Source organism: Sinohyriopsis cumingii, chromosome 17, assembly GCF_028554795.1.
Source record: "Sinohyriopsis cumingii isolate HCF-2022 chromosome 17, ASM2855479v2, whole genome shotgun sequence".
NCBI lineage: Eukaryota > Metazoa > Mollusca > Bivalvia > Unionida > Unionidae > Sinohyriopsis > Sinohyriopsis cumingii.
Genome location: NC_142977.1, coordinates 16,183,294 through 16,210,333, shown reverse-complemented (window position 1 = coordinate 16,210,333; position 27,040 = coordinate 16,183,294). Strand labels below are relative to the sequence as shown.

Sequence of the window (27,040 nt, the reverse complement as noted above, 5' to 3'; positions counted from 1 at the left end):
ATGGAATTTTTCATAGTAAAAATGGTGAAAATGTAGAAGTTGTCTCAAAATCATAAGTTTTGATAGTTTATGGCATCATTAGATGATAGTCAGGACCAACATGTAGTTGATCACATGACTCCAGTCCAGAAGTCATTCCTCTGAAAAAGGCTTTGTGATAATGTCAAAAGCTAAGGAGTCCTCACCTATTATGCTACAAAAAGGTATCTATTCCTAGCTTCACTGACTGCAAATGGCTGTAGCAGGTAACAATATTCATTCTAGGATGTAAAATGAAGGTCACAGAGACCTACATTTTATATCATAGTTCAGTATTCCTCAGGATACATGCACATATCAAGTTCATACAAGAACAAGCAACAATTTTCAATAACTCATCTAAACGTAAAAGAAGGGGGAAACCTTTGGGCGATTTATTGCTAGAATCAATAATTACTTACAACGTTGGATTGAATGTTATAAGCTGAACAAAACTTTTGAGGGTTTAGTGGATTTCTTGCTCAGAGATCAGTTATTAAGTACAGTAGGGTGGGATTTGAACCAATTTCTTAAGGAAAAAGCATTCACAGATGTTCAAGACATGGCTAAGCAAGCAGATAATTTTGCTAAAGCACACAGTTAAATTCAAAATGCGGTTCTGAAAGATAAGTCTGGGAATCAGTCTAGGGATTTGATGCCCAGAGAGCCAGCGAAACCAACTGAGATAGGTAAATATGGTAGAGAAACAAGACATCAGTGTGTACAATGCTATGCATGTAACGAATGGGGCCATGTAAAAGCAAATTGTCCTAAAAGAAAAGGTCCCATACATAAGGCAGCTGTATCAATACATAACAAGAATGGTTATGATAGATCTAATCATGAAAATATTCATTTATTCGGTACGTGTATGTTCCCGGAAGCACGGGTACCAACAGCGAATTGTACTGTTAACAATCAGAGGGTCACATTTTTACATGATACTGGTTGCATAGGTGTGGTTATCAAAGGTAGTCTTGTGAAGAATAACAAAATGCTGGTGATAGAGACTGCCTGCATACTACTCGATCAGACGATCGATCACGTACCTGTTGCAAGAGTCAGGATTGAACCTACTTTCTTGACCAGAACAGTTGATGTGTTCTGTATGGATAATCCTATTTATGACTTGACAATCGGCAATGTTGAAAGTTCTCATCTTCCAACTACGGAATATTTAAAAACACCCCTAGCTCTAGCCATTGAGAGCCAAGCTGAAACCCACTGGGAGCAATGAGCATTTTGGAAGTTAATTGTCCCTGAATCAAAGGAATCTCGCATGACAAATTCCTCCGGACGCAAGAGCGCAACACATCCATGAGATCGTTTAATGAGAAAATCATGTCTAACTACAATAAAGGAGGGGTAGTTCAAAATTTGTCAAAAGAAGTGGGTTATTTCAAAGGGAGCTTACCACACAAGCGAGAAAGAAATACTGGCAATTAGTAGTACCTCAAAAATGACAGTCTCGTGTATTGAGGGTAGCCCATGAATCTAGCATAGCAGGTCATCTGGGTATGGAAAAGACTACCAGCAGAGTACTGGTCAAGTTCTACTGGCCTGGTGTAAATAGTGATGTTAATAGGTTTTGTCAGTCTTGTGATGTATGAATAAATTCCTAGGAGCTTTTTGATCTGTTTACATTGACTTTGGGTAACTCTGCACTTACATTCACCTAATCTATCCCTTCTCTTTCACTATGCAAAAGATATTCCAGTGGAGTATCTATCTCAGGTTCTCCCATCACTGTGTTATCTTCGATAACCGCTGAACACACTACATTCAGTACCCCTTTTTCAAACGCGTCCTCACTTTTGAAAGGTGGGTCGATCAAGGGCATTTGGCTAGCGGAACACATGAAACTCTCCCCTTAGACACAGTTTTCTGACTGATGTTTTCATTGACAGACCAGGATGTACAACCTTAGTAGAGCTATAAAAAAACTGTACTTCTGATCCAATTAGGATTAAGGGTTACCCAGTTCCATTTAATGCGTGAGAAACAGAGGATGAAGAGATTAGAAAAATGCCAGACTTGGGGGTGGTTGAACTGTCTAACTCACCATATTAATCTCCCATTGTCCTTGTCAGAAAAAAGATGGCACTAATTGCTTCTGTATACACTTTCGTCAATTAAACTAGGTGACGGTGTTTGATTCCGAACCAATGCCGGACATGGAGAATCTTCTTGCAAAATTATCAGCTCACCAATATATTTAGAAATTTGATTTGTCAAAAGGGCATTGGCAGGTACCAACTGTTGAAGAGTCCTGCCAATTGACGGCATTTGCTACACAAAAGGGGCCGTACAATGCCATTCAGATTGGTAGGAGCCAGTACCACATGTTGTCACTTGATGCGCAGATTACTAAAGGGCTTGGTATGCATTGATGGCTTTGTGGACGACATTTTTGTGTACACGGATACTTGGGAGGAACATCTATCTGCTTTGTCTGAACTTTTCAGAAGACTGTGAAGCCATCCTCACGATGCGACCTACCATATGCAGTATTGGCTATGCTGATTTAGAGTGCCTGGGTCATATGGTCTGCTCAGTCAGGCATTTAAAACCTCACTCCAAGCATGTAGAAGTGGCCATGAAATCACCTCAACCAAAAAACAAATTGAAGGTTTGATCTTTTCTATGTTTGGTAGGTTTCTACAGGAAATTTATTCCTAATTTTGCTGCCATTGCTAGCCCATTATCAGATCTAACAATGAAGGGGCAACCAAATAAAGTGGTATGGGGACCATCTCAGGAGAAAGCATTCAATGCATTGAAGGAAACATTTACTAGTGCACCTATTTTAAAGCTACCTGATATCAGAAAACCTTTTATCATAAGAACTGATGCTTCCGATACTGGGTTGGGAGCAGTTTTGTTGCAGGAGCAAGACTTGATAAAAATACCTGTAGCCTATGCCAGTAGGAAGTTACTGCCTAGTAAACAAAAATACTCAGTGACTGAGAAAGAATGCTTAGCTGTAGTATGGGGGATTGGTAAGTTTCATGATTATCTTTTTGGGAGAGATTTTGTTCTCGAAACAGACCATCAACCATTGTGGTATTTAAACAAAGATAAGGTTGCTAATGCTCGGTTGATGCATTGGGCACTAACACTTCAACCCTATCGTTTTTGAGTTGAGGCAATCTGAGGAGTCGAAATCCTAAGTCCAGATTATTTGAGTAGGATGGAAATAGAAAATCCGGATTACTGTATAACCAGTTTAGATATTATAAAGCAACATCAGTAGTTATTTTCTTTTATTCTGTGAAAGCTAAAAAAAATTTGTACATTTTTTTCTTGGCAAGAGGTATTGTCACAGAATAAGGCAAGAAATAAATTGGTTTCGCCTTAGAATGATTTGATCATTTTTCATCATACATGTGTACAATGTTACCTAGGGTGGATCATGTTTTTTTTTTAGTTAAGTGACTGAACTAGCATGTATCTCATCATAGATCACTTGCGGCGAGAGACACAAAAGTACGGTATGCACGGGTATTTTACCCTTACTAATACTCATTCTCCTGTAGATTTAAGGCAAGTTTCTTTTCAAATTGACACATTGTTCTTTTGGGATCATGTCAAGATATGTACATTCTCCATTTTGTTCTACAGCCATAGGGGTAAGTGTTACATTTTTATTTTATTTGATATGTGAAGCATATTCAGTTTTAATGTCATAGCGTGAATTTTTGCCTTTACCACTAAGTGGATTTGAAATGTTGTGAACTTTTGAACTGTTACAAGTTGCTATTAAGAGTTTAATTTAGTAGCATGTGTTTTAATTCCGTACCTGTTATTATGACAAGTTTGGTTTTGTTTTAACTGTCTGTGTGTGTGTGTGGGTGTATCAGGCTGTCTGTCTAACTGTCTGTATGTCTGTATGGGGATGGAAGCAGGTGTGACCATCAAGGCCATCCAAGGACGGAAGTGCTGATTTGTAAAATTGTGCGCATGGTGGATCCATGAAGGGGGTGTGTGGCCAATACAAGTGTGGGCCAACCCAAGAATTCAGGAGAACTGTGTGGTTTGACAATGGACATATGAACCAGGTCAGAATGTTTCATTTGCAAGTTTATACAAGTATTTATATAAGTCATACATGGTTATTAATCATACGGACTGTACAAATGACTATGAGTCAGGAGTCATGTTTGGTACAATTGTTATGTTGATTACATTTGATCATGTTTGTTTCAATTGTTTATGTTGTTTCAATTGAGTACATGAAACGTATGGTGTGTTTCAATTAAGTACAATTGAGTTACCTTCATTACATGAGATCATGTGAATCTTACTTTCTTTAAATGAGACTATATGAATCTTACTTTCTTTAAATGAGACATAATATGAATCTTAATTTCTTTAAATGAGATTATATGAATCTTTCTTTCTTTAAATGAGACTATATGAATCTTGTCTTCATTACATGAGAATATATGAATCACATTTTTGTTTTCCCATTTGTGAATGTTTGTGTGAAGTAATTGAATGAGTCGTGTGTTTAGAGCTTGAAAGAATCACACTGTATTTCTAGAGGATATACATATTTGTATTAATTCATTTCATAAACTTCCATCTTTCGTCACATTGTGTTGCATTGTCATTTAATCCAAGCATCCATTGACATGAAAATTTAAATTAACCAAATCATGAATATCAACCCAACTGTAGAACAAGGATATAACAAATTTACTGTTGACTTACATGTTAAGTTCACGAGTGTTCATTGGTGGTGCATGGAGAAATAAGAAGACTCGTTACCAGGATTGTGAGATGCCTATCTAATCCTCGTCCCTAGATTGGCAAGCAAAACTATACATCTTATTCCTACAGAGACGGAATGATAACATAGTTAAAGGGGATAGTATTGATTTAATTCCTGTCCCCAGAAAATTGCTCAACACCCAATCCACAAAACCCCTTACATTTTAGCAAAAAGAGACACAAACAAAAGAAATAATGAAAGTGATGGGTAGAAAATTACTCAAAAAACACAAAAAGGATATGTTTTGCCAAAAAACAGTTCAAGACACCAATGAAGGCCAAGTTTGTTTTGCATCCTGTCATATGTGTACTCAATAGTTTAAGGAAAAAGAGAAAAATATTCTGTATGTTGAATATAACTAAGGAATCTGACTGGGATCATGTTCTTTTTATTCTGAACGTTCAATTACTAAATGGAGGAGAGAACATTTTGCTTGGACTGGGGACTATGTGTCCCAGAAAAAGGAACCAATGCAACAGCAGGGCTCAAAATTAACTCTAACCTACTATCCCATGGTTAATTAATGATTTTGCTGCTGGATCACAAAAAGCCATGGCAACACTTGTCCACTGAAGCAGTGAAAATTACTGCTGATCACTATCATGACAGTTAAAAACTGGTCACGAGTCAGCATTTCCTTAATTGTTAATTGATCTGTTTATTGTGTTAACTGAGTGCCTACTGACATCCTGCACTTTTTGAGATACAACAAATGCTCTCAGCACAAATGGGCAAGTGTTAAATCACTCATTATTGTCAAAACAGTTTATGTGCATGTGGAAATAGCCTGGTGTACTGCCCATAAGCACTTATTTCATTATAGACGATAACAAAGTTCAATGGGTATCATGCTAAAAGATACCAACAGGTACCCGGATACTCCAGTATCCACCCATTAATAATAACCCGGGTAATAAAATGAAGAACTGGGAACCTGTTTAAAAAAAAAAGTATTTCAAGTTCCGATTGAGACACAGAATAAAGATTACAGTTCGAGGCCCATGTCATTACTCATCATCACAGGTGCTCATAAGGTTGCTTACAATTTATTTGTCATATAATACGAGGGAGGACAGGTCTCTCCTTTCTTACACAACCTATTTAAGAATCAATGCTGATACTGAAAGCTAGACAACCCTAACTTCATGCCTGTCCATGGTCTGTACGCCATTTTTCTTGCAACTTAAACATGCTTGTTTTGAGATCCTGATGACCTTAACTAGGTCAATACCTTTCGTTGACAGCGACAATAAGTACTAATTAAAAATTACTCGATGAAATAAAATTTAAATATGTACTACAATTTGAATAAAAGAAGTCAATATAGATGCCGAGTTTAACTAATGCCTTTTCTGTCTCAAGTCTGTGGCCGTGGAGTGAGTATTAGCTGTTCAGGTCAGGGCTGATGTTCACATGTTTATTTACTGGATTCTTTTTTTTTATTAGCAGCAAACAGAATCAGATATTTTTTTTATGGCAAAGGCAACACAAAAACTTGGTTACTGCAACATGCACTTCTTATTCCATGTTAGAAAAATATGAACGAAATGGACAAATATAAAGAATGAAATTTTTCACTGAAATATTTAAATATAAGGGAAATCTTTATTATTTAATAACAATGAAAAGAAACTAATAAAAATTAACCACATGTGTAAATATGGTAATTTTTGCATTAATTTTACATGAAACAGTTCCAAGAGAACAGACGGGATTCAGGAATGTGAAGCCACTTGTCATAGATTCATTCTATTTTGATACTACATACGTAGCGGACCAGTCTAAATTGAAAATAAATGGAGCCAGATATCACTAAAAAAAACAGTCTGTATCAATGTGACTATTGGATGTTATATGACTAAAAATGTTAGAGGAGAGGGATTTTGTTAAACTTAAAAACATGGTGCACCTGACCATCATTAAGGAACAAACCATGAGAGGTCGAGGATAATACAACAGTCATCATTTGTGGACTTTACGACTATTTGCCAAAGTTACTGTAGACATGTAGACTAGTTAAATTGAGTGTTATGCATAAATAATTTATCAATTTCTCCTGTGTCAATACTTTTGTACTAACTACTTATCTACGTGGACAGCCGATTTGTGACAAAAATTTTAACTGCAGATCTTGGCAAGTAGGAAAAATAAATGTACCTTAAATAAAAAAAATGTGTAAGTTTCTCATACAGTTTTCTGTAATTATGGCATGTAATATATAGACTGCTCTTTTTAATACCTCTCTTAGGGGTTGGCATATGTGAACCTACAACAAAGCAGTTCAGGTTCACAATTAATACAATTTGCCTTTGAAAGTGGCGCTATTTTTTACTGACTAGCAAAAGTTGCTGTGACAAATATTTTTAGAGCAAATTTTTTATTTTTCATTGATATGAGTAACTCGGGCCACTTAATACCTGTTTTCACTATCTGTGGCAGTCAGTGGATCATGTTAGTAGATGATAAGTCATTACTTGAACATGATTGCAGCTAAATGCAAGCTGTCAGTCGGTTATGAGAATCAAATAATTGTGATTTAGTAGGAAATAAGGAATGACTGGGGGATATACTCTATTGTTGAACAGGTCATCAAAATATTGTGTCATTTGCACATGTTGTTAATTTATGTTTATTGCAAACTGTGAGTGTGAGACAATTGGGAGTGCTCAATGTTTTAGGTATTATTTACTTGGATAAATTGTGGTCTGAACTTAACTGAATAACAGAGGATGCCACTACAAGGATGCCAGTCATCGACAGTGAAGGGCCTAAGTCACTTATATCAATGAAAAATTAAAAATGTACTTTATAAAGCAAGTCTGTATCAAGCACAAAGAATATGGCTAATCTAGCTCTGAAAAGTAAAGATTTATATCCAGCTGCATCTGAGGCAGACTGTGAGAGGTGGTTCAGTCACCAGAGTCTAATCAAATAAACTTAAGAAATTCTATAAGTATATCTACTCTGAAAAAGTTAATGAGAATTTCTATTGATGTGCCCATTGTTGAGATTACTGATTTCCGGAAGGCATTTAAGAAATGGTCTTGGGAAAAAAATGAGACAGATATTGATGAAGTGTCAGTGACATTGTTCATAAAGACAAAGCAGTATTTTGTATCATCAGTTATAAAGAAACATTCTTTTTCATATTTGCTTTTCATATGCCATACACTGAACTTCACGTATATATGACGGTATTTTTATATTTAATAATAATTATTCTTGTGCTTTGAAATGTAATAAAAACATGTAAAAACTGTTTTATTGTCATGTTTATATAGATTAAAAATTGGGCTAATATAATAATGCACATATCTTTAAGTCCCTGCATCATGGCATAAAATGGCTCATTTAGCTGAAAAGTAGCTCCAAATTGATAAATTTGGCAAATTTCATGGTGCAAAGAAAAATATTTCCAGATGTATACATATACTTACCATAAGGCAAAACTGTCTAAATATCTTTGTTGTGCTGGAATCCTGTTTACAGACTCGTACTGACCTGGGTGAATATATATATATATATATATATATATATATATATATATATATATATATATATATATATATATATATATATACACATAATAATACATAATAGTTATGTATATTTAATTTGTTTGTTTGTTAGTTAAAAAAAAATTTTATTCCATGTTATTGTAATGCAACATTTTTTGCTGGACTTGACCTTGTCCTAAATGAGTTCATTTCTGCTTGACCTGACTGACTTCTTTAAAAAAAAAATTAAAATTTCATTTCTGTAAGCAACTAACAACAGCTTCATTATTCTCTATGTGTATGAGCTTATTATTCAGGAAAACAAGAAGGACTAAATATGCTGATGAGGGTTAGGCTTTTATAGATTCCTAAGTGAATTTTGTAGGCTATTGTGTTGCAAATAAACAAGGCTCATTAGATCATTCTAGAAGGTTATTTTCCATTAGGTAATGGTTGTTTAAAGAAGATGCTAATTGTGAACTGTGGTCAAGCAGAGAACTATAATATCTTGTGACTGGAAGGATTTTACTAGTTGTGCTTTAACATCTAGCACTCTAAGTTGTGTTATGTTGTGACCAGTTTGGGTTGAATTTTATTTTCTTCAAATTATTGAATTCAAGTGATTATTTTCTCTGGAAATATAAAAGAGCTCGGACAAAATTATTGGATAAAGGCATTCACTGGAATTTAAACTGAATTCAAACCTGGAATAACATTTCTGTGATTCAACAAGAGACTGTTGACACATCAGCACTTTGCAGGCCATAACAGACACATCATCAACTTCCGTTTTAAACCTATTCAGGACTTGAACTGAGTTTTATTCAGGACTTTTATTACTAGGACTTACTTCTTTAATTCTTGGATTATTTTTGGGTTTAATTCACAATACTGTAAGTTCCTTTTTCTCATTTTTCACTTTGTATTCATAAATTATTTGTTAAGTTTTACAAAGCTTGTTGACTTCACTCTTTTCTGTTACTTATTGAAGAACATAGACTCGTAACATTATATATATATGTATATATATATATATATATATATATATATATATATATATATATATATATATATATATAAAGTGAACAACTGTTAAAACATTTCATTAAATAAAATGGAAACAATGTGGTTCATTCATAAATTCTAGTAATGGTTACTTTTATAATTCTGATTAGTACAAAACTGTTTTGGTGGAATGAAAACAAACCATGTAAGGGACCTGGGTTAAATAAATCTGGAACTTTGACTAATTTTGTCAAAATTAAAGTGTGTATAAACTCTGCCTTCTTTAATATGGTGCTTGGTCCACACACTGATGAAAAATATAGCAAGAAGGAATTGAATAATTTTTAATGGGACAATATATTTTAACTAAAGAATGCAGCACCCTTGTTTCAGAGATAACAAACTGAATTTCCAATAATTATTCCCATGAAATGGAAAACTCACCACACTAGAGGACAGAGAATGGCTGTCCAACAAAAGAAGTCCACCAAGAGAGCAATCAAACTCCACATTTCATAATACGATTGTCCTTCTTCACTGTCCTCCACTAAAACCAAGGCTAAGGAATCCAGCACCTGGTCAGAAAAGAATTGAAAAACATTTTTTTTTTCTCTTAATTCACATCTGTATTTTGGACCACTGAAATTTTCTTAGCTGATGTTACCTTTTTAAATGACTTAATTCAGACTAACTCAAGATGTGGTGTCTAATAATCATACGGCAGCTTCCAGAATTTGGAGGAGTACAGTTAAGCTCCATGTAATTTACCATTTATCTCAAACACTGCAAGTACACTTTCAGCAACACTAAACAAAGATGGACGTGAGGTGAGAGTCAAGATTAAATCTAAAGGAGTAATTCAACCAGAAGATAAACTATCAACACATTTCATTAATGAAAAGCAAATTTTAACCCTCACTCTTGTATCATCTTTGCAATAAATTTTGTCTTTTACTTGGATTAAGTTTAAACATGCTGTGGGGAAAAGAGACCCATTAAATAATTAAAGACAAAATGTGAAAAAATACTATGCTTTTGGTATCTTTTCATTCAAGATCATTATTTTTTAGAACAATCTGAAAATCCCAATCTGTGATTTAGAAAATAGTGAGAAAAAGAACTGAAATATGCCATCCAGTATTATAATAGGAATATGACAATGCATTTACGCTCAATCATCCTGTGAGTAGCCAAATTATTTTTAAAAAAGCTTCTGTACTTACGAACACCAATAAAAAGCAAATATCCATAAAAATCCATGCAAGTTGCATCCATTAAAATTAACTTCAAGTTTTCACCAATATAATTATTAACATAAACCCCATTAAACTGAAAATTACAAGGATTCAAGGTCAACAACCACCTGCATGTTTCCTGTTGACACTTTGTTCTGTTCCATTGTTCTGTGCTTCAGTAATCACTTACATCAACATGAGCAAAGTAACAAAAATCCAAAAATATCCAGGTGAAATCTCCATTCAAGCTCTGAGTTTTTTCTCAATACATGGTCTATTTTTGACATACCTGATGAATACAAGATGTATGCAACATGAATACCTTCACAGTAAGTGGGTCCATGTAACAGTGGGAGACAAAGAACATCAACCACCCATATTTTGACAAAAGGAGGTAGAGCCTGAAATTTTCCCTGACAAATAACGCTGCATAGGCATTATCTAATTTAACCCAACTGTGGTGTGGTCTATTCCCAATCTTTATCACTTGTCTCCATGAGAAAGTACTCTCTCTATCTTTACTGCCATCCTGACACCAACCAACACCCAAGATCATGTCTATTGTCAAAGACAAACATAATTTTTACCACCCAACACCCAAGATCATGTCTATTATCAAAGACAAACATAATTTTTACCACCCAACACCAAAGATCACGTCTATTGTTAAAGACAAACATAATTTTTACCACCCAACACCCAAGATCATGTCTATTGTCAAAGACAAACAATTTTTACCACCCAACACCCAAGATCATGTCTATTGTCAAAGACAAACAATTTTTACCACCCAACATCCAAGATCATGTCTATTGTCAAAGACAAACAATTTTTACCACTCAACACCCAAGATCATGTCTATTGTCAAAGACAAACATAATTTGTACCACCCAACACCCAAGATCATGTCTATTGTCAAAGACAAACATAATCTGTACCACCCAACACCCAAGATCATGTATATTGTCAAAGACAAACATAATTTTTACCACCCAACACCCAAGATCATGTATATTGTCAAAGACAAACATAATTTTTACCTATCTTTTGTTGACTGAAGGCATTGAATGCACTAAGAGTATCAATACAGTAACATATTCACAGTTAATTATGCCATAACATATTCACAGTTAATTATGCCATAACATATTCACAGTTAATTATGCCATAACATATTCACAGTTAATTATGCCATAACATATTCACAGTTAATTATGCCATGTTTCTAAGATAGAAAAGCTTTGCAAACTGTAGAACCTCAACCAATCATTTCAGCAAGGAATTTTGTTTGATATAAGCTATAAAATATGTGAGAGCATCAATATTCAAAGTTTGCCAAAATATTGCTCACTTCCATACAAAAAATGTGTGAAGATGTGTATGACAGGCATATATTGCAAAGATATTTTACATTGGGTATTTAAATTTATTGCCTGCATCTACCATTGAAATCCACAAAATTTGCTACCATACAAATTAAAAAAAAGTTATACTATTGGAATTTCTCACTAAATTTGGTACCCCACAAAATTTGGTACCTCACAAAATAAAGTCAGTTAAACTATTACAATTTCTCACAAAATGTGGTGCCCCACAAATCAAAGTAAGTTATATTAATAAATTTTCTCACAAAATTAGAATAAAGTGTAAAAGCATCTAAGGTAATGAACAACTGATGAAGCATAAGCCTGTGATAAAGCATTTGCTTGCAAGCTATGGTATCCTGGGTATGTTGAAATTTGCTTTCAGTTGTATTATGCAGTAATCAACATCTTTGATAATTTCCTTGTTACTCTCAACTCTGACATCGCAAGGTCCAATTGTGCCTCCAAGAATTCCTACAGGTTGCTTGACTTTGCTTTTTCGCACACACACAAACACACAAAGTAGGTCTCCTGTAACTTATAATAAGATCTTGCCTGATGACCCCCATCCAACACTGTTACATACATCTTTGGCAAATCTCTTTTCAAGAAAGATTTATTCCATAACTAGCCCAACTTCACCATTTGTCAAGGACTTTTCCAGGCAAGATTCTCCATGCCCAAGTAGCACTAATTGGCAAAGTCCAAACACCTGCTTGCACCATGACAAATGAAAATCCACCAACTGTCAGCCATTACAATGCATTCCTCAACATGTATATATGTTTCTCATGAAAGGAAGGAGAAACTGTGTACATAAAGTATTTGCATTAAAAATATTTCTCAGGTCTCTTAATCCATTTCTTTTCACACCCACGCATCCTCCAACAGTGAGTGGAAATTCAGCAAAACTAAATGTTTTCAATCTTTTTACAGATGAAGACAAATTGCAAAACCCAAATAATTATATAAAAAAGCAAATAAGAGTGGACTATGAATGGATAATTTTCCATTAAACTACTTACTCTGAGAATTCTAATCAGGTGTCCTCATCATCATCATCATCATCATCAGGCGTCCACACAGAGTTAATTCCCTTGGTACAGCTGCTCAGAAGAACTGTGACCTTTGAACTTAATCTCAGACCTAAATGGCATAGTTTTTCTGCATGAAACTGAGTTTCAACAAGACATACCATATGACATACTTTCTTGAGACCTTTGCTAATAATGATGAAGATACTGTGGGATAATGTATCCACACCTCTAGTATTAAAAATTTATTCCATGGCCAATCATGTGAAGCTATTTTACACGTACAAGAAGTAATATGAACCACTTACTTGTATAGGTATGACAATGGCAAACAATATCTTCTCCTTGCAGGATAGAACATGCTTAATGAACCCAATGCCAATGCCTAACAGTAGTATGGTGATGAAAAACAGGGTTCTTTGAAACCTGGAAGGCAAACACATGCAAACAATCAACAAAATTTGATAATTAATGGGCATCATATGTATAAATTTGAAACTTCATGGCAGAAAGCTCTCAGCTAAATTTGGTTGAAACTTGTGCAGTTATGTTTGAAAATATGAGAATGGCAAATGTTGATGGTCACCATACAACACAGGCTGAACACAGGACCATGACGTTATAAACCTGACCTGGCCTTATGGACTGTGATGCATCATACAGAAAATTCTATGAATAGGCAGACTATAAAAAAGAAATGGCACATTTTTTATTGCAAAAAAATACCAAAAATACAGCATTCCTGAGTTTGTCTCTGATAAGGAATAAAGTAGATATTCACCCCCTAATAATCATCAGTCACTATATACAGTATGTTGTTGTTGTTGTTGTTGTAGGGTTTAATGCCATTTTTCAGCACACGATAGGCTATACATGGCGGCCAGTATTAATGGTGGAGGAAGAACCCAGGAAAGCCCCCAGAAAGAACCAACAACCATCTATATGCAGTGTGTGTAGGTCTACTTGACCATGAAGTAGTGGTCACTGGTTGCATTGAACAGGTGGCCTTTACAAGCTGATGGTCACAATATGCAGGTGGCTGCCACACAGGTTTAAATGTATTTAAAGGCTTTGACAAAAAACATTAACATAATTGGTGATGATGACAATAATGGTCATCGGAAAAGTGCCTACTGAGGAGAGGATACACTGTCTGTGCCAGGACTGGTCTCAGGTTTAGAACCTACTATTAAACCTGAGTTAATAGGGGAAAATTTTAGAACAGAGAACTGGAAGATGCCTTCTCAGTGTTATTTTCTAGACAAAATTGGTTAAAATTAGGAAAACATCAGTAAACTAAGAACAAAAGCACTTACAAGGTTGCAATGTAGTACAGGACTGTCCAAGCTTCCTTATGTAGGCCTTCCTTTCCAATATAATACATGTTCACCTGTTGAAAAAATTATAGCAAGATTATTGGAAAAAGAAATTTTATTCATATACAAATAATCTGAAAAATAAGCAAAATCCACAACCTCCTTTGCTTGATGAAGAGAACTGCCTAAATTGTTTTGCAAACTTTTTCTCCAAAAATACTTACCTAATTATATTATCATTAGGAAATAAACTCCACTACCTCTTGAATCCAGCCCTCCTAGAAAGTCAAAGGGAATATACTCTTCCAAGAATTAACTCCGCTTTCCAATACTAGTTGCTACCATTATCCTAAATGTTTGCCAATTTACACTTGAGTGAAACATCAATGATGATGGTCACACTGCAGGGTGGTGTGAAAGGACTTAACAGAAATGTAATTGGGTAAGTATTTTTGGAGAAACATATTTTCTCTGCTTAATCATTTCCCAATCACATTAACTTTAGAATTGGTAACATGAGAAGGAAGTGCATTAACATCCAACCACTACCATGGATATCCTTCAAACGAAATTTGGCTAGAGTCCCTACACGAAGGATAAACCACTCTCCTAACATCACCAGTGGTAGAATGTGTGTTTGTTTTTAGACTTTTAATATAGCTATAACAATCTTAGTCACATGGCTACAATGTCTGCAGTGTGACACTTTATAGTGATATCTAGCATTGGGGCATCAAGCCGCAAACATCGAACATCGTGTCCCCCCTGGTCACTTTATCCTGACATCAGTCTTAACCTCTTAATGCTGAGCGCCATGCAAGGCAGCAGCTAGTACCATTTTTATAAGTCTTTGGTGTGATGTGGCTGGGGTTCAAACCATCTGAGGCAGAGGCTCTAAACACTTAGGCCACTGGAGTGGTCTCGATGGTGGCATAACATGTTATGTCAATACAATGAAAAACAAATTACAGTTTCTTAACAAGAAAAGATTCAGGTGAATCCAGAAAAGCACTAAACCCATACCTGTGAGGAGGCAATACCTGTGAGGAGGCCATTTGCACATGGGTCTGCTGCTCATCTTAGCTGCTGCAACTGGACCCACTGAATTAAATTCTTATCTTTGTGATGCTAAATCTGACAGAAACTCAAAAAGGTTGACTGCCACGTAGCTGACGGCTTCAATATTGTCTCATATCAAACTTCAGTATATTTGTGTTTTAACATGAGGCTTCAATATTGTCTCATATCAAATTTCAGTATATTTGTGTTTTAACAGGAGACTCACAGGAGACTCACACAGTCTACTCCAAACTGATAGAGAGCTGATGACCACCTTCTGCTTGCCCACAAAGTTCTGGCTATGAAACCTGGTTCTTTCATTAGGGCCAAGAAACAATCTGATCTGCCAATAATTTGGGTCCATCAAAAGGGTAAGCAACCATGCTGAACACAAAGATATCAAAAAGCATGTTCTGCAAAATAGTAGCTTCAGTAGTGTTCTGGTAAAGGCTCAAACTAATGTCTGAGCTAAAAATAATGTCAAATTCCACTTTGGGAAACCTTGTGTGTGATCTGGGCCTAATCAAGACAAAAGTTGGCTATCAAGTCTGAAACTCTTTGTAGGGGCCTATATCTCCTCCACCATGATACCTGAATGTGTCATAAATGATGAACCTGTAGTTCTTGAAAGTAAGAGTAACTAACCTTTTCTCCTAAAACAAAACACAAAGAAAGTTAGCCAGATCAAGGCATTCAAGGAGAATGTTGTTGCATCAGCACCAATCCATGAAAACAAGTCTCCCTTATAAGACTTTAATGCAGGACCCTTCTAGCTCAAAAGATTCTCTCCACAACTGACTGTCCAAATTTCATTCAATACAGGTCCCTCCTAGCAGGAGCAAGGCATGGATGAAACACTGACTGGGTTTGTTTAAGCAGCCAAGGTCTCAGTGGGATTTTTCTGAGGACATATATCCCTGGGCCTTAGTGGGATTTTCCTGAGGACATATATCCCTAGGCCTTAGTGGGATTTTCCTGAGGACATATATCCCTAGGCTTTAGTGGGATTTTCCTGAGAACATATATTGCTAGGCCTTAGTGGGATTTTCCTGAGTACATATATCCCTAGGCTTTAGTGGGATTTTCCTGAGGACATATATCCCTAGGTCAAACAGACTGCTCACCCAGGACTTGTCCCATCTAAGAGAGATGATATGAACCACTCTGCAGGTCTGGTCCATTATTATTTGAATTATTAGTGGGATCAGAAGAGTGGGGGAGAAAAGGCATAGACCCAAATCCATCTGAACTGACTCCCGGAGTGTCCCAGAGTGTCTATGACCCAAGTCTTTGGATACTGGACTGAAAAGGTGGACAGTGTGTGGTTCCTCATCACTGCAAAAAGATCACTGGATGCTCCTAAAGTGTGCAGATCCAGTGAAAGATAAACAGATAAAGAGACCATGTGGAAAGAAGAGTCTGGCCCCTTTACAACAATGAATCAACAAGACCACATAGTCTGCAAGGAATACACATGGGCCATACACTCATGCTAGGAGAACTAGCACAGAAATTCCCACATAAGGAGACATAGGTTTGGTGACTTTGTCTCCTCCCAAAGGACTGATATTCATTGTAGCCTTCTCTCAACTCTATCCATCACCGACTATGGTGAAGCAGTCCTAACGCTAACCTCTTATTGCTGAACACCAAGCAAAACAACTGCTTGTACCATTTTTACAAGTCTCTGGTATAAATTGGCTGGGGTTCAAACCCGCGACCTCCCACCTCCAATGCGGATGCTCTAACCACTATGCCACCAGAGTGGTGGTTCTGAGTTTAATGGTGGCTTTCAGCATCATAAAAAACCTTGAATAAAACCCCAGTTTGTTTGGTTTATGAATTCTCTTTACTGTCTGCATGCAGAGTAAAGAATTCGGCTCCTTATGTAAAATGTCTACTTTCCCAGGATTTGCTAGAATCTCAGTTATGGATCCTGAACATAACAGGGAAGGGATTCAATCAACAAAAACTGAAGCTCTCCAAAACAACTTGGGATTACCCACTTTTTATGCAGGAAATTTTGATCCAATATTGCCAAAAATGTAGACCTCTGGCACTTAAACTGGGAGGTGGTCAGCATATCAAGTCATCAGCAAGTGTTGGAAGGGCTGGGGAAGGATAACTTGATTTTCTTTCCACTTTATTATATTGCCTCAAAGATTGAGGAGTCTGATGCCCTCTGAGATTGTGTTGCAGTCAAGACTGCTGCTACTGATTTGGATTAAGCCATCTAGGATCAGTTCTCCATTATGGTATTGAAACTGAAATGTGGAAAATGCAGAAGGGATATGGAGAGTTTAAGGGGAAGTTCTTGTGTTGCTTGCTTCCACACATTCTCTCTACAGCAGTGATGAACCAAAAAGCAGTGATTGGAGGGTCAACTTGATAAAGGAGTCCCGTTGCAACAACAAAAAAGTTTGCAAAATGCTATAAGGCAGTTGGGCAATGATGAGCTGCTGTAATAATCAGCATGGTGATGCAGTCTGTCGACTCCCAAGCATGCTCATTTCCCAATTATTCTGTTAGGTGAAAAATTGCTAATAATGTAAATCAAGCAGCTATGACCTGGCTACCATATTCCACACCAACTTGAAATTACATGTTTACCACTGATATGTTTACCACTGACATGGGGCCCCCGAGTGGCCAAGTGGTCTCCATTACGGATCATTGCCATCTCACCTCTGTCTGTGCTGGTTCAAGTCTCGGATTCAGCCAATGTGGGTATGTGAGAAAGCTTGCCAGTAGCTTCTCATGGGTCCGTAGTTCTTTCTGGGGTTTTCCTGGGTTCTTCCTCCACCATTAATACTGGCCACCATGTATAGTTTATCGTGTGCTGAAAAATGGCGTTAAACCCCACAACAACAACAACCACTGACATGTTTAGAGAGACTGGTTGATAACTACCATGAGACACTGTAATCTGTTACAGCAACTACACCATGCCCAGTTGCATAACATGTACTATATTCAATAATTATTTTATGGATAGTACAATTCTAAGACTTTCACTTGCTGCTTGATTACAGTCTCTTACAAGACATCTGTATCCAACATGAAATTATTAATAAACAAAACGCTTGATTACAGTCAGTCTCTTACAAGACTAAATTATTAATAAACAAAATAATCAACAGTATTAGACGTCTATTATAGGCCTTGGGACTGTTTCTTTTGTACAGCAAATTTTTTAAACAATCCAATTATTTTGCCTTGTAGGACTCTTAATCATGAATTTTGAAGTCCTTTCAGTATTGTCTTGAAGTACTACAAAGTTATTATTAGTGTCACAATAAATAAGAGGTTGATTCAATAAGTGAGCATGATGTATTGTATGCTTGAAGTAAAAAATGTCTTATCACTTGAGCATGATGTATTGTATGCTTGAAGTAAAAAATGTCTTATCACTTGAGCATGATGTGTTGTATGCTTGAAGTAAAAAATGTCTTATCACTTGAGCATGATGTGTTGTATTCTTGAAGTAAAAAATGTCTTATCACTTGAGCATGATGTGTTGTATTCTTGAAGTAAAAAATGTCTTATCACTTGAGCATGATGTATTGTATTCTTGAAGTAAAAAATGTCTTATCACTTGAGCATGATGTATTGTATTCTTGAAGTAAAAAATGTCTTATCACTTGAGCAAAATGTGTTGTATTCTTGAAGTAAAAAATGTCTTATCACTTGAGCAAAATGTGTTGTATTCTTGAAGGAAAAAATGTCTTATCACTTGAGCAAAATGTGTTGTATTCTTGAAGGAAAAAATGTCTTATCACTTGAGCAAAATGTGTTGTATTCTTGAAGGAAAAAATGTCTTATCACTTGAGCATGATGTGTTGTATTCTTGAAGTAAAAAATGTCTTATCACTTGAGCATGATGTGTTGTATTCTTGAAGGAAAAAATGTCTTATCACTTGAGCAAAATGTGTTGTATTCTTGAAGGAAAAAATGTCTTATCACTTGAGCAAAATGTGTTGTATTCTTGAAGGAAAAAATGTCTTATCACTTGAGCATGATGTGTTGTATTCTTGAAGTAAAAAATGTCTTATCACTTGAGCAAAATGTGTTGTATTCTTGAAGGAAAAAATGTCTTATCACTTGAGCAAAATGTGTTGTATTCTTGAAGTAAAAAATGTCTTATCACTTGAGCAAAATGTGTTGTATCCTTGAAGTAAAAAATGTCTTATCACTTGAGCAAAATGTGTTGTATTCTTGAAGGAAAATGTGTCTCATCACTGTGTCTTTCATTACATGAATTTAGTGTCTCATCACTGTGTCTTTCATTACATGAATTTAGTGTCTCATCACTGTGTCTTTCACTGCATGAATTTATTGTCTCATCACTGTGTCTTTCATTACATGAATTTAGTGTCTCATCACTGTGTCTTTCATTACATGAATTTAGTGTCTCATCACTGTGTCTTTCAGTACATGAATTTAGTGTCTCATCACTGTCTTTCATTACATGAATTTAGTGTCTCATCACTGTGTCTTTCATTACATGAATTTAGTGTCTTAACACTGCATCTTTCTGTACATGAATAATGTGTCTTATAAGTGTGTCTTGCTGTATATGAACACAATGTCTTGTCACTTCATCTTCTCGTATATGAATAATGACATTAAAAGTTTCAATTGTGAATGTTCATTTCAATTGTGTCAATAGTCAATCACTGAACTGATTGTCGCTTATTTCTGAATGCTATCAGGTTTTTATAAAGCTGATTGTTAACCTAATTGTTACTGAACCATCAACAATACCACCATCAAGTCCCCTTTGTCTTTGATTCATTATCAATTTTTGTATTAAAAGAAGAAACCTAGTGATTAAATGCCAATCAACAGTTTCATTTCCAACAAAAGTGTTTAATGAAGATCTTAAAATAACATTGTGATCTTTTCTTTTTCACAGAGCATTTTGCTTATACAGATTTATGCTGACTTTTCCATAGTATTATAATACTGTAGCTATTTGTCATTGTTGTTCTTTTCCTTATAATATTTACAATCCACTCTTCCAACAGAAATGAGCATTACTGCAAGTTGCATCGGACTTTTCACAGAATGCCTTGCTTACCATGATCTTGATCCCCTATCTAATATTATGCACTATACACTGATAGAAATTGTTGAATAGGGCAAGTTTAAATATCTAAAGCAAACTCATGTAAAAATTACTTTTTCTAGTAACCTTTTTTTATCTATATATTTATCAGTGCATCCTACATTGCCCCCAAAAAGTGGATGATTTACATCGAGTACTTACCCCAACAATAGATTTTTAAGCATATTGTGGCTTTGTTCAAATTCTAAAATAAATTGTGTTTCTCCTAGAATACTAATCCAATCACATTAATGTTAGGGATTTAAGCTTGCTACCTCCCAAATCCAGCCCTACTAAAAGGTTGAAAATTAATTTTTTCTGTCCATCTCAGATAGATAATTGGCAATACATCCTGCCTATTACTTCCCCAGCCCATCACCAGGTGTCACTAGCATTTAAGCTGAGCAATATACCAATGAGTATGTTCACATGGCAGGGTTGTTGGGAGGATTTTCAAGTAATGTGATCGGGTAAGTAATATCGAAGAAACATAATTGACTTTAAAATGTGCTTCCTCCTTGAAATATATTCAACAATTACATTAACATTAGGAGAATAGGTAATAGGAGGAGGCAATCCCACCTATACAATGTGTATCCTTCTAGGGAAAAATGACTGGATTCCCTGTGTGAATGATAACCTGATCTCCTACTTAAAGCAATATAGAATACGGTTATGTTTGCTTAAGAAGATGATTACTGAAATCTTCTCACTGTCAAAATTTAATGGATCTGGTGGTCATCTGAACTGGTGGTCATCTGGTGGATCTGATGGTCATCTGGAATGCAGCTATGGGACCCACCAGGTTCAAGTTTTTTCTCTGCAATTAGCTAAATCCCGCTGATAAAAACTCAAGAAGGTTGATGCTATCACCAGCTATGATCTCTCAGGTTGAAATGTTGCATTCAAACACAAGGATCAGAGATCACTCTAATTTCATCAGGTGAAATTCTCATTAGGTAACTCTGATCTTTTGAAATGTCAGAAAATCCTAATCGTATAACCCACTGAAGCCATGAATATGATGTTTGGCAGGTGATTTTGTACTTTCTAGCCTTCTTTGTACTTGCCATGACTTGTCTTTGTGCGCTTCATGTGGTATTGGAATAATAATAATAATAATAATGATAATAATAATAATAATAATTAATAATAATAATAATAATTAATAATAATAATAATAATAATTAGGAACTTTGTATAGCGCATAATCTTTAGAAGCTCTAAGCGCTTTACAACATTAGACAACACCTATAAGATAAAAAACATATAATGATACGATTACAAAAACATACACCATGAAATGAGAAAACATAAAAAAACAGGCTGAGAATATTTAAGGTAGGAAACATTATTAGGTCTTTAAGTTTGTTCTTGCAGTCGAAATAAGTGAGTTTTGAGAGCACTCTTGAATGGGATCACTGTGTCTTTGTGTATTTGAGGGCACAAACAGGATCTTGCAGGGCCACTGTTCTTGATTTATCTATAAATGATGGGGCGCTTATGATCACTCTGAGTTTCCAATTATACTGGTTCTTGGTTACCAAGCCTGGTTGTGTCACAACGAACACCGAAACATCTGATCTCAAAGGAAGACAGCTTGGTTAGACGAAAAAGTCATGCAAAGTCATTCATCCTGCATGCCATGATTAAAGCTATCAGGAAACAGGTTAGTATGGTAACAGCTTCAGTAAGGTCCAGACCTATGACTCCAATTTTTCTGAATAAAACCATGATAAGATCCAGGACAGATTATAGTTTTGAAACAGGTGAAGAACTTTGGCCAGTTCAAATCAAATTCAGCTAGCGGTTCTGATAGACAGGTGAGGGTCTTTGGCCATAGCCCATCTCAACTGATTGACAGTGCATCCACAGCTCAAGCTTTTGAGTCCACAGCCCATGAAACAATGGTGGCCTATTTGTGGTTTCACCTTTTTGCAAAAGGTCAATCATGGGACACCCACAAAGGTCAATCATGGGACACCCCCAAAGTGTACAAATATGATTCAGTATGGACAATCTGACCCTTTCTGGGAAGAATGTCAGCCAGGACACTGGGTCTGCCAGGAATGTTTCGATTTATATTTTGATCTTAAGTTGGCAACACTGATATAGACACTACCAAACCAGCATGCATAGGTCAGACAATTTGGTACCTTCCTGTTTGCAGAGTCAAGTTGCCACTATGGAGTTGCCTGACATAATCATGACTGACTTCTCACATAGTCAGTCAATCCAGAACTGAAAGGCATTTATGATAACTTTTATATTGAGGTTGATGTGAAGATTCAGTTCCCCCAATCCCTATTTGCTGTTGACCATATTCAAAGTCCAGTCACAAGTGGGCTCCCCAGCAGTATAATTCGAAGTCCAGCCACAAGTGGGCTCCCCAGCAGTATATACTGACATCCGTACCTACTTTCTCTTTCAATTGGGGATTCTCCAGAGGAATTCCTGTCTTGAGCCAGGTGTGGTTGTACCACTGATATAGGAATGATCATACCTCATTTCTAACAATGACTCTTTTTTAGAATCGACTGGAAAAGAGCGCCATTGAGGTAGCAAAGTCATTTGTAACTGGCGTATTTAAAGGCAGCCCATTGGGATCCAATCTGCTGCTACATTGAATAACTCAAAGAATTGCGAAAACTCTAAATGAAATCCCTATTCTGCTGGAAATGACTGTGCAAGTTCAACAATACTTATGACAAAGACAAGAAGGAGATGTACAAGACTGAAATGGGTTATAAACTCCATACCCTGAAGATCAATACATTGTGATGGGTGAAGGTAGAATTTTACCCTATTCACAAGAAACCTTAGATGATTCAAAAGGGGCATGTGATCACATCTGACCCTGAGAACAGAATGTTGTTTTTGGAGAAGATTGCCAAGATATACCACCATTCCCATAGAGAGAGTCAAACAGAACAGGGTGATGATGCAATCCATAATTCGGTATACACCTAGAAGTTAATATTTAAACTGAAAATTGGTAAACTATGTCACAGTAAGCAAACTGAAGAAACATTCATCATGCCAGGTGAATAGGGACATGAAAGTAACAAGCTGTAAGAAACATTCATGATGCCAGGTGAATAGGGACATGAAAGTAACAAGCTGTAAGAAACATTCATGATGCCAGGTGAATAGGGACATGAAAGTAACAAGCTGTCAGAAACATTCATGATGCCAGGTGAATAGGGACATGAAAGTAGCCAGCTGTCAGAAACATTCATGATGCCTGGTGAATAGGGACATGAAAGCAGCCAGCTGTCAGAAACATTCATGATGCCAGGTGAATAGGGACATGAAAGTAGCCACCTGTCAGATCAATATTCATGATGCCAGGTGAATAGGGACATGAAAGTAGCCAGCTGTCAGAAACATTCATGATGCCAGGTGAATAGGGACATGAAAGTAGCCAGCTGTCAGAAACATTCATGATGCCAGGTGAATAGGGACATGAAAGTAGCCAGCTGTCAGAAACATTCATGATGCCAGGTGAACAGGGACATGAAAGTAACCACCTGTCAGATCAACATTCATGGTGCCAGGTGAATAGGGACATGAAAGTAGCCACCTGTCAAATCAAGATTGATGGCATACACATCCATTTGGATGGAGATTTATAGATCTTGCTGTCTCTCAGTGGAAGAATGAATTCAGTGAGGGAACTTAAATCAGCCTCAACTTGCTTTTGGAATCATAGATTGTGGTATTCATAAATCTCCACCACCTGTTTGTTGATGAGTATCTGTATCTCCTTCTAAAGAATTTCATCCTTCTCCAAACTGGATGGCATATCCTTTAGAAAGGTAGTGGATGACGATGAGGGGGGGTGGGGTGGATAAACAAAATCAGAAGCCCCACCAAAATGACTTGGATCACCAATTCATAATGAGGCAATAGTTTGAACCAATGTGATCAGAATTTGCAGGAGTCTGGTGCCCTCTGGTGGACTGTCTGCAGGATGGGCGGTTTTGAGTGGGAAACAGGAGGCTTGGGGCTGGCATAAGGCTGAGATCTGAATGGTACTCTGGACACAAAAGATCCTGTTACCTGACTTGTCCATCTTCCGTCTTCTCTAGTAAGATGCTTGTGTGGTGATTCTGCTGCATGCTTGGTGCTAGCCTGGCTTCAATCTTATGGACAATATTCTAAAATATATATCTGAATGAATGACTAAAACCTTGGGGTTAGTGATACCCTTATCAATGTCCACACCAGGCAGACATGGTAATGGTGATGAGGCTGGAAATAACATGCAAGTTGGCATTGCTTACCTTTTGGATACAGTAAATCAATTAACAGGTGCAAGTTAACTGGCTTTGTTACACATAAGTTGCATTTTGGAAGGATTGGGATGACAGGTGTTTATTATCTGGGCATATAAGTACAAAATATGGAAGTCTCTAGGTTATCCAGGGGTAGAAGTCTTATAATGTATAATATACCACCACATTTGTTAACAGAATCCCTGACTGTAACTCTTTCTTTTTCCTAATATGTAAATAAAACTTTTGGTACTGAGGGAGGAGATAGGAAATGCCATTCTGTGTATCAAGTCATCTTGTGCCATTGCTATTAGAGTTTAAACTGTTCAAAAGGAATAGAAAAAACAAAACAGCACATATTTTTTTGAGAAAATATAAACACAGAAAAGTTCTATAAATACTTTGTCGTTTATATGGTTATTGGACAAAAACTTTAACACAATCCATCTGCTGAACTGTCTAGCCAGGTACCAGTTTTCTTTTTAGTTTTCTTGTTCACTTGAACTTCTCTCAAAAAAAAATAATCTTGAGATTACCATGAAGGTTCAGGGTGCAAAGTAGGAATTATCTTTGGTCTTTATCATATGCAGCTGGAACAAGTTAAACATGAAATCAGTCATTTTTCTCTCGGTTGAGCAAAAATATTATTCTAAAAACTGAAATTCTTTTACTTCTTGACCACCCAAATTTAATTATTCTAAATAAGATCAAAGTCAAGGATGGTTAGAAAGCAAGTAAATAATGCAAATTTTGATAAACCAAAAATATTAATTCCTCTCACGTCTATAAAGGACCATAAAAACAGCCATCAAAAGAATGGGTTATGCCCCTTACTAACTGTAGCAATTCCAAATATAAAATTAACATAATTTTGCAGTTTGAAGCTGAAGAGACCTTGATATTTATCAATCAAAGACTCAACAGAGTTGTCCTTGCTGGTGTGTAATGCAATGAGGTTGATAAAAATGGGGTGTGGCAAACTTGTGACATGTAGACTTATTACGCAGAATAAATTTAAATTTTAGCTCCAGTGACCTTGATCCAAGAATCAATAGGGAGGTGTTTGGACTTATCAAGAGGAAACAAAGCAAAGCTACCAATTTGGCTATGGTGACCTTCACCTTTCACCTCTATGCCCCAGTATCAGCAGAAAGCTGAAAATTAAACCCAGGAAACTTGACATATCATGTAACAAGGTAAATCTCATTTACAGTTCCAGTTACCTTGACCTTGGACTCAGCAGTCCCAAAATCATCAGGCTTCTGCCTCTATCATAGGCAAGGTATATATGAGTTTGTGGAAAAATAAGGACCAATGTGAACTAAAGTTGTTATCGAAACCACCTTGATGGTACAGGTAGAGCGACACAGACATCACTATATCCCCCTCCCACACTAAAAATTAGCGAACCATATTGTTTTTACTGTTAGCATTAGGGGCATAAAAAATTACTTAAGACATGCAGCACTTGAAAATTTCCACCTGCCCCCTGGACCAAAACCAGTTAAAATCAAAAAAAGTTGACATATCTGAAAAGTTTTGGGTCATATGGACCACCAAATTCTTTACTTTGCAACCATCATGTTTATTATTTCTTGAGAAATTGAACTGGTCTTCATTTGTTTCATCCAACATATTCAGAGCACCTGAAATGCTGTTACTGAAGAATAAACATACAAAGATATCGAATTGATTATGAACAACTACTCATAGGTTACTTTATTTACTGACAAGTCATTGTTGGTTTAGACCCTTATTTACTTATGATCAATTAAGCATTCATGTGATCCTAAAGAAAAGATTTTTCAAGAAGTGGTGATTTTTTGGCGCAATTTCATATGTGTTTCAAATGTAAACCCAACAGTTAAATTTACATAATTTTGTGAATTGATTAATTTTGGCATTATGAAATCATGGAAACAAATTTTTGCAGTAAAATATTTTCTTCAGTAATACTTAGGAGCAGATGCACCACCTCACTCAAACAAGCCTAAAGAGGCAATGAATATTCTGGTGGCTTTTGTAAGTAACAGATGTCTTCCTAATGTGTGAAGAAGGAGTAATATATCTGATGAAGAAGAAGGAAAATCTAGGGTCAACAAGTCAGGCCAAATTCTTTGGGATGTTACTGGTCTTGCCGCCAGTAAGTTTTTCAGTTAGTTTTGAACACCAAAACCATGTGATTTTACCGGTCAATACTGAATGAAAATTTGTTTCTATTTGCAGGCCATAAATGTATAGGAGTGGCTATAAAATATGATTTTAGATCCACAGTATTATTATTCATTAAGGTAACGAATTTCTTATTAGCTTACACGTATACATCTGATAAAGTCAAAGGTCATTTTCTGTAA

The 27,040-nt window shown here is 36.1% G+C and overlaps 1 protein-coding gene across 4 annotated transcripts in view; it reads right to left on the bottom strand.

Annotated features, from left to right (window-relative positions):
• LOC149777811 (protein GPR107-like) overlaps nucleotides 1-27,040 on the bottom strand; it is a 103,416-nt gene that overhangs the window by 14,535 nt on the left and 61,841 nt on the right. For 3 of the 4 annotated variants that reach the window (XM_089938873.1, XM_089938871.1, XM_089938872.1), the window contains exons 9-12: nucleotides 14,244-14,317; nucleotides 13,236-13,353; nucleotides 9,739-9,869; nucleotides 8,230-8,293 (exon numbers count right to left, since the gene is read on the bottom strand). In XM_089938873.1, the coding sequence (XP_089794999.1) occupies nucleotides 8,230-8,293; nucleotides 9,739-9,869; nucleotides 13,236-13,353; nucleotides 14,244-14,317 (387 nt within the window). Of the gene's footprint in view, nucleotides 1-8,229; nucleotides 8,294-9,738; nucleotides 9,870-13,235; nucleotides 13,354-14,243; nucleotides 14,318-27,040 lie in introns of those variants that run through there. The other variant, XM_089938874.1, reaches the window with a different exon arrangement.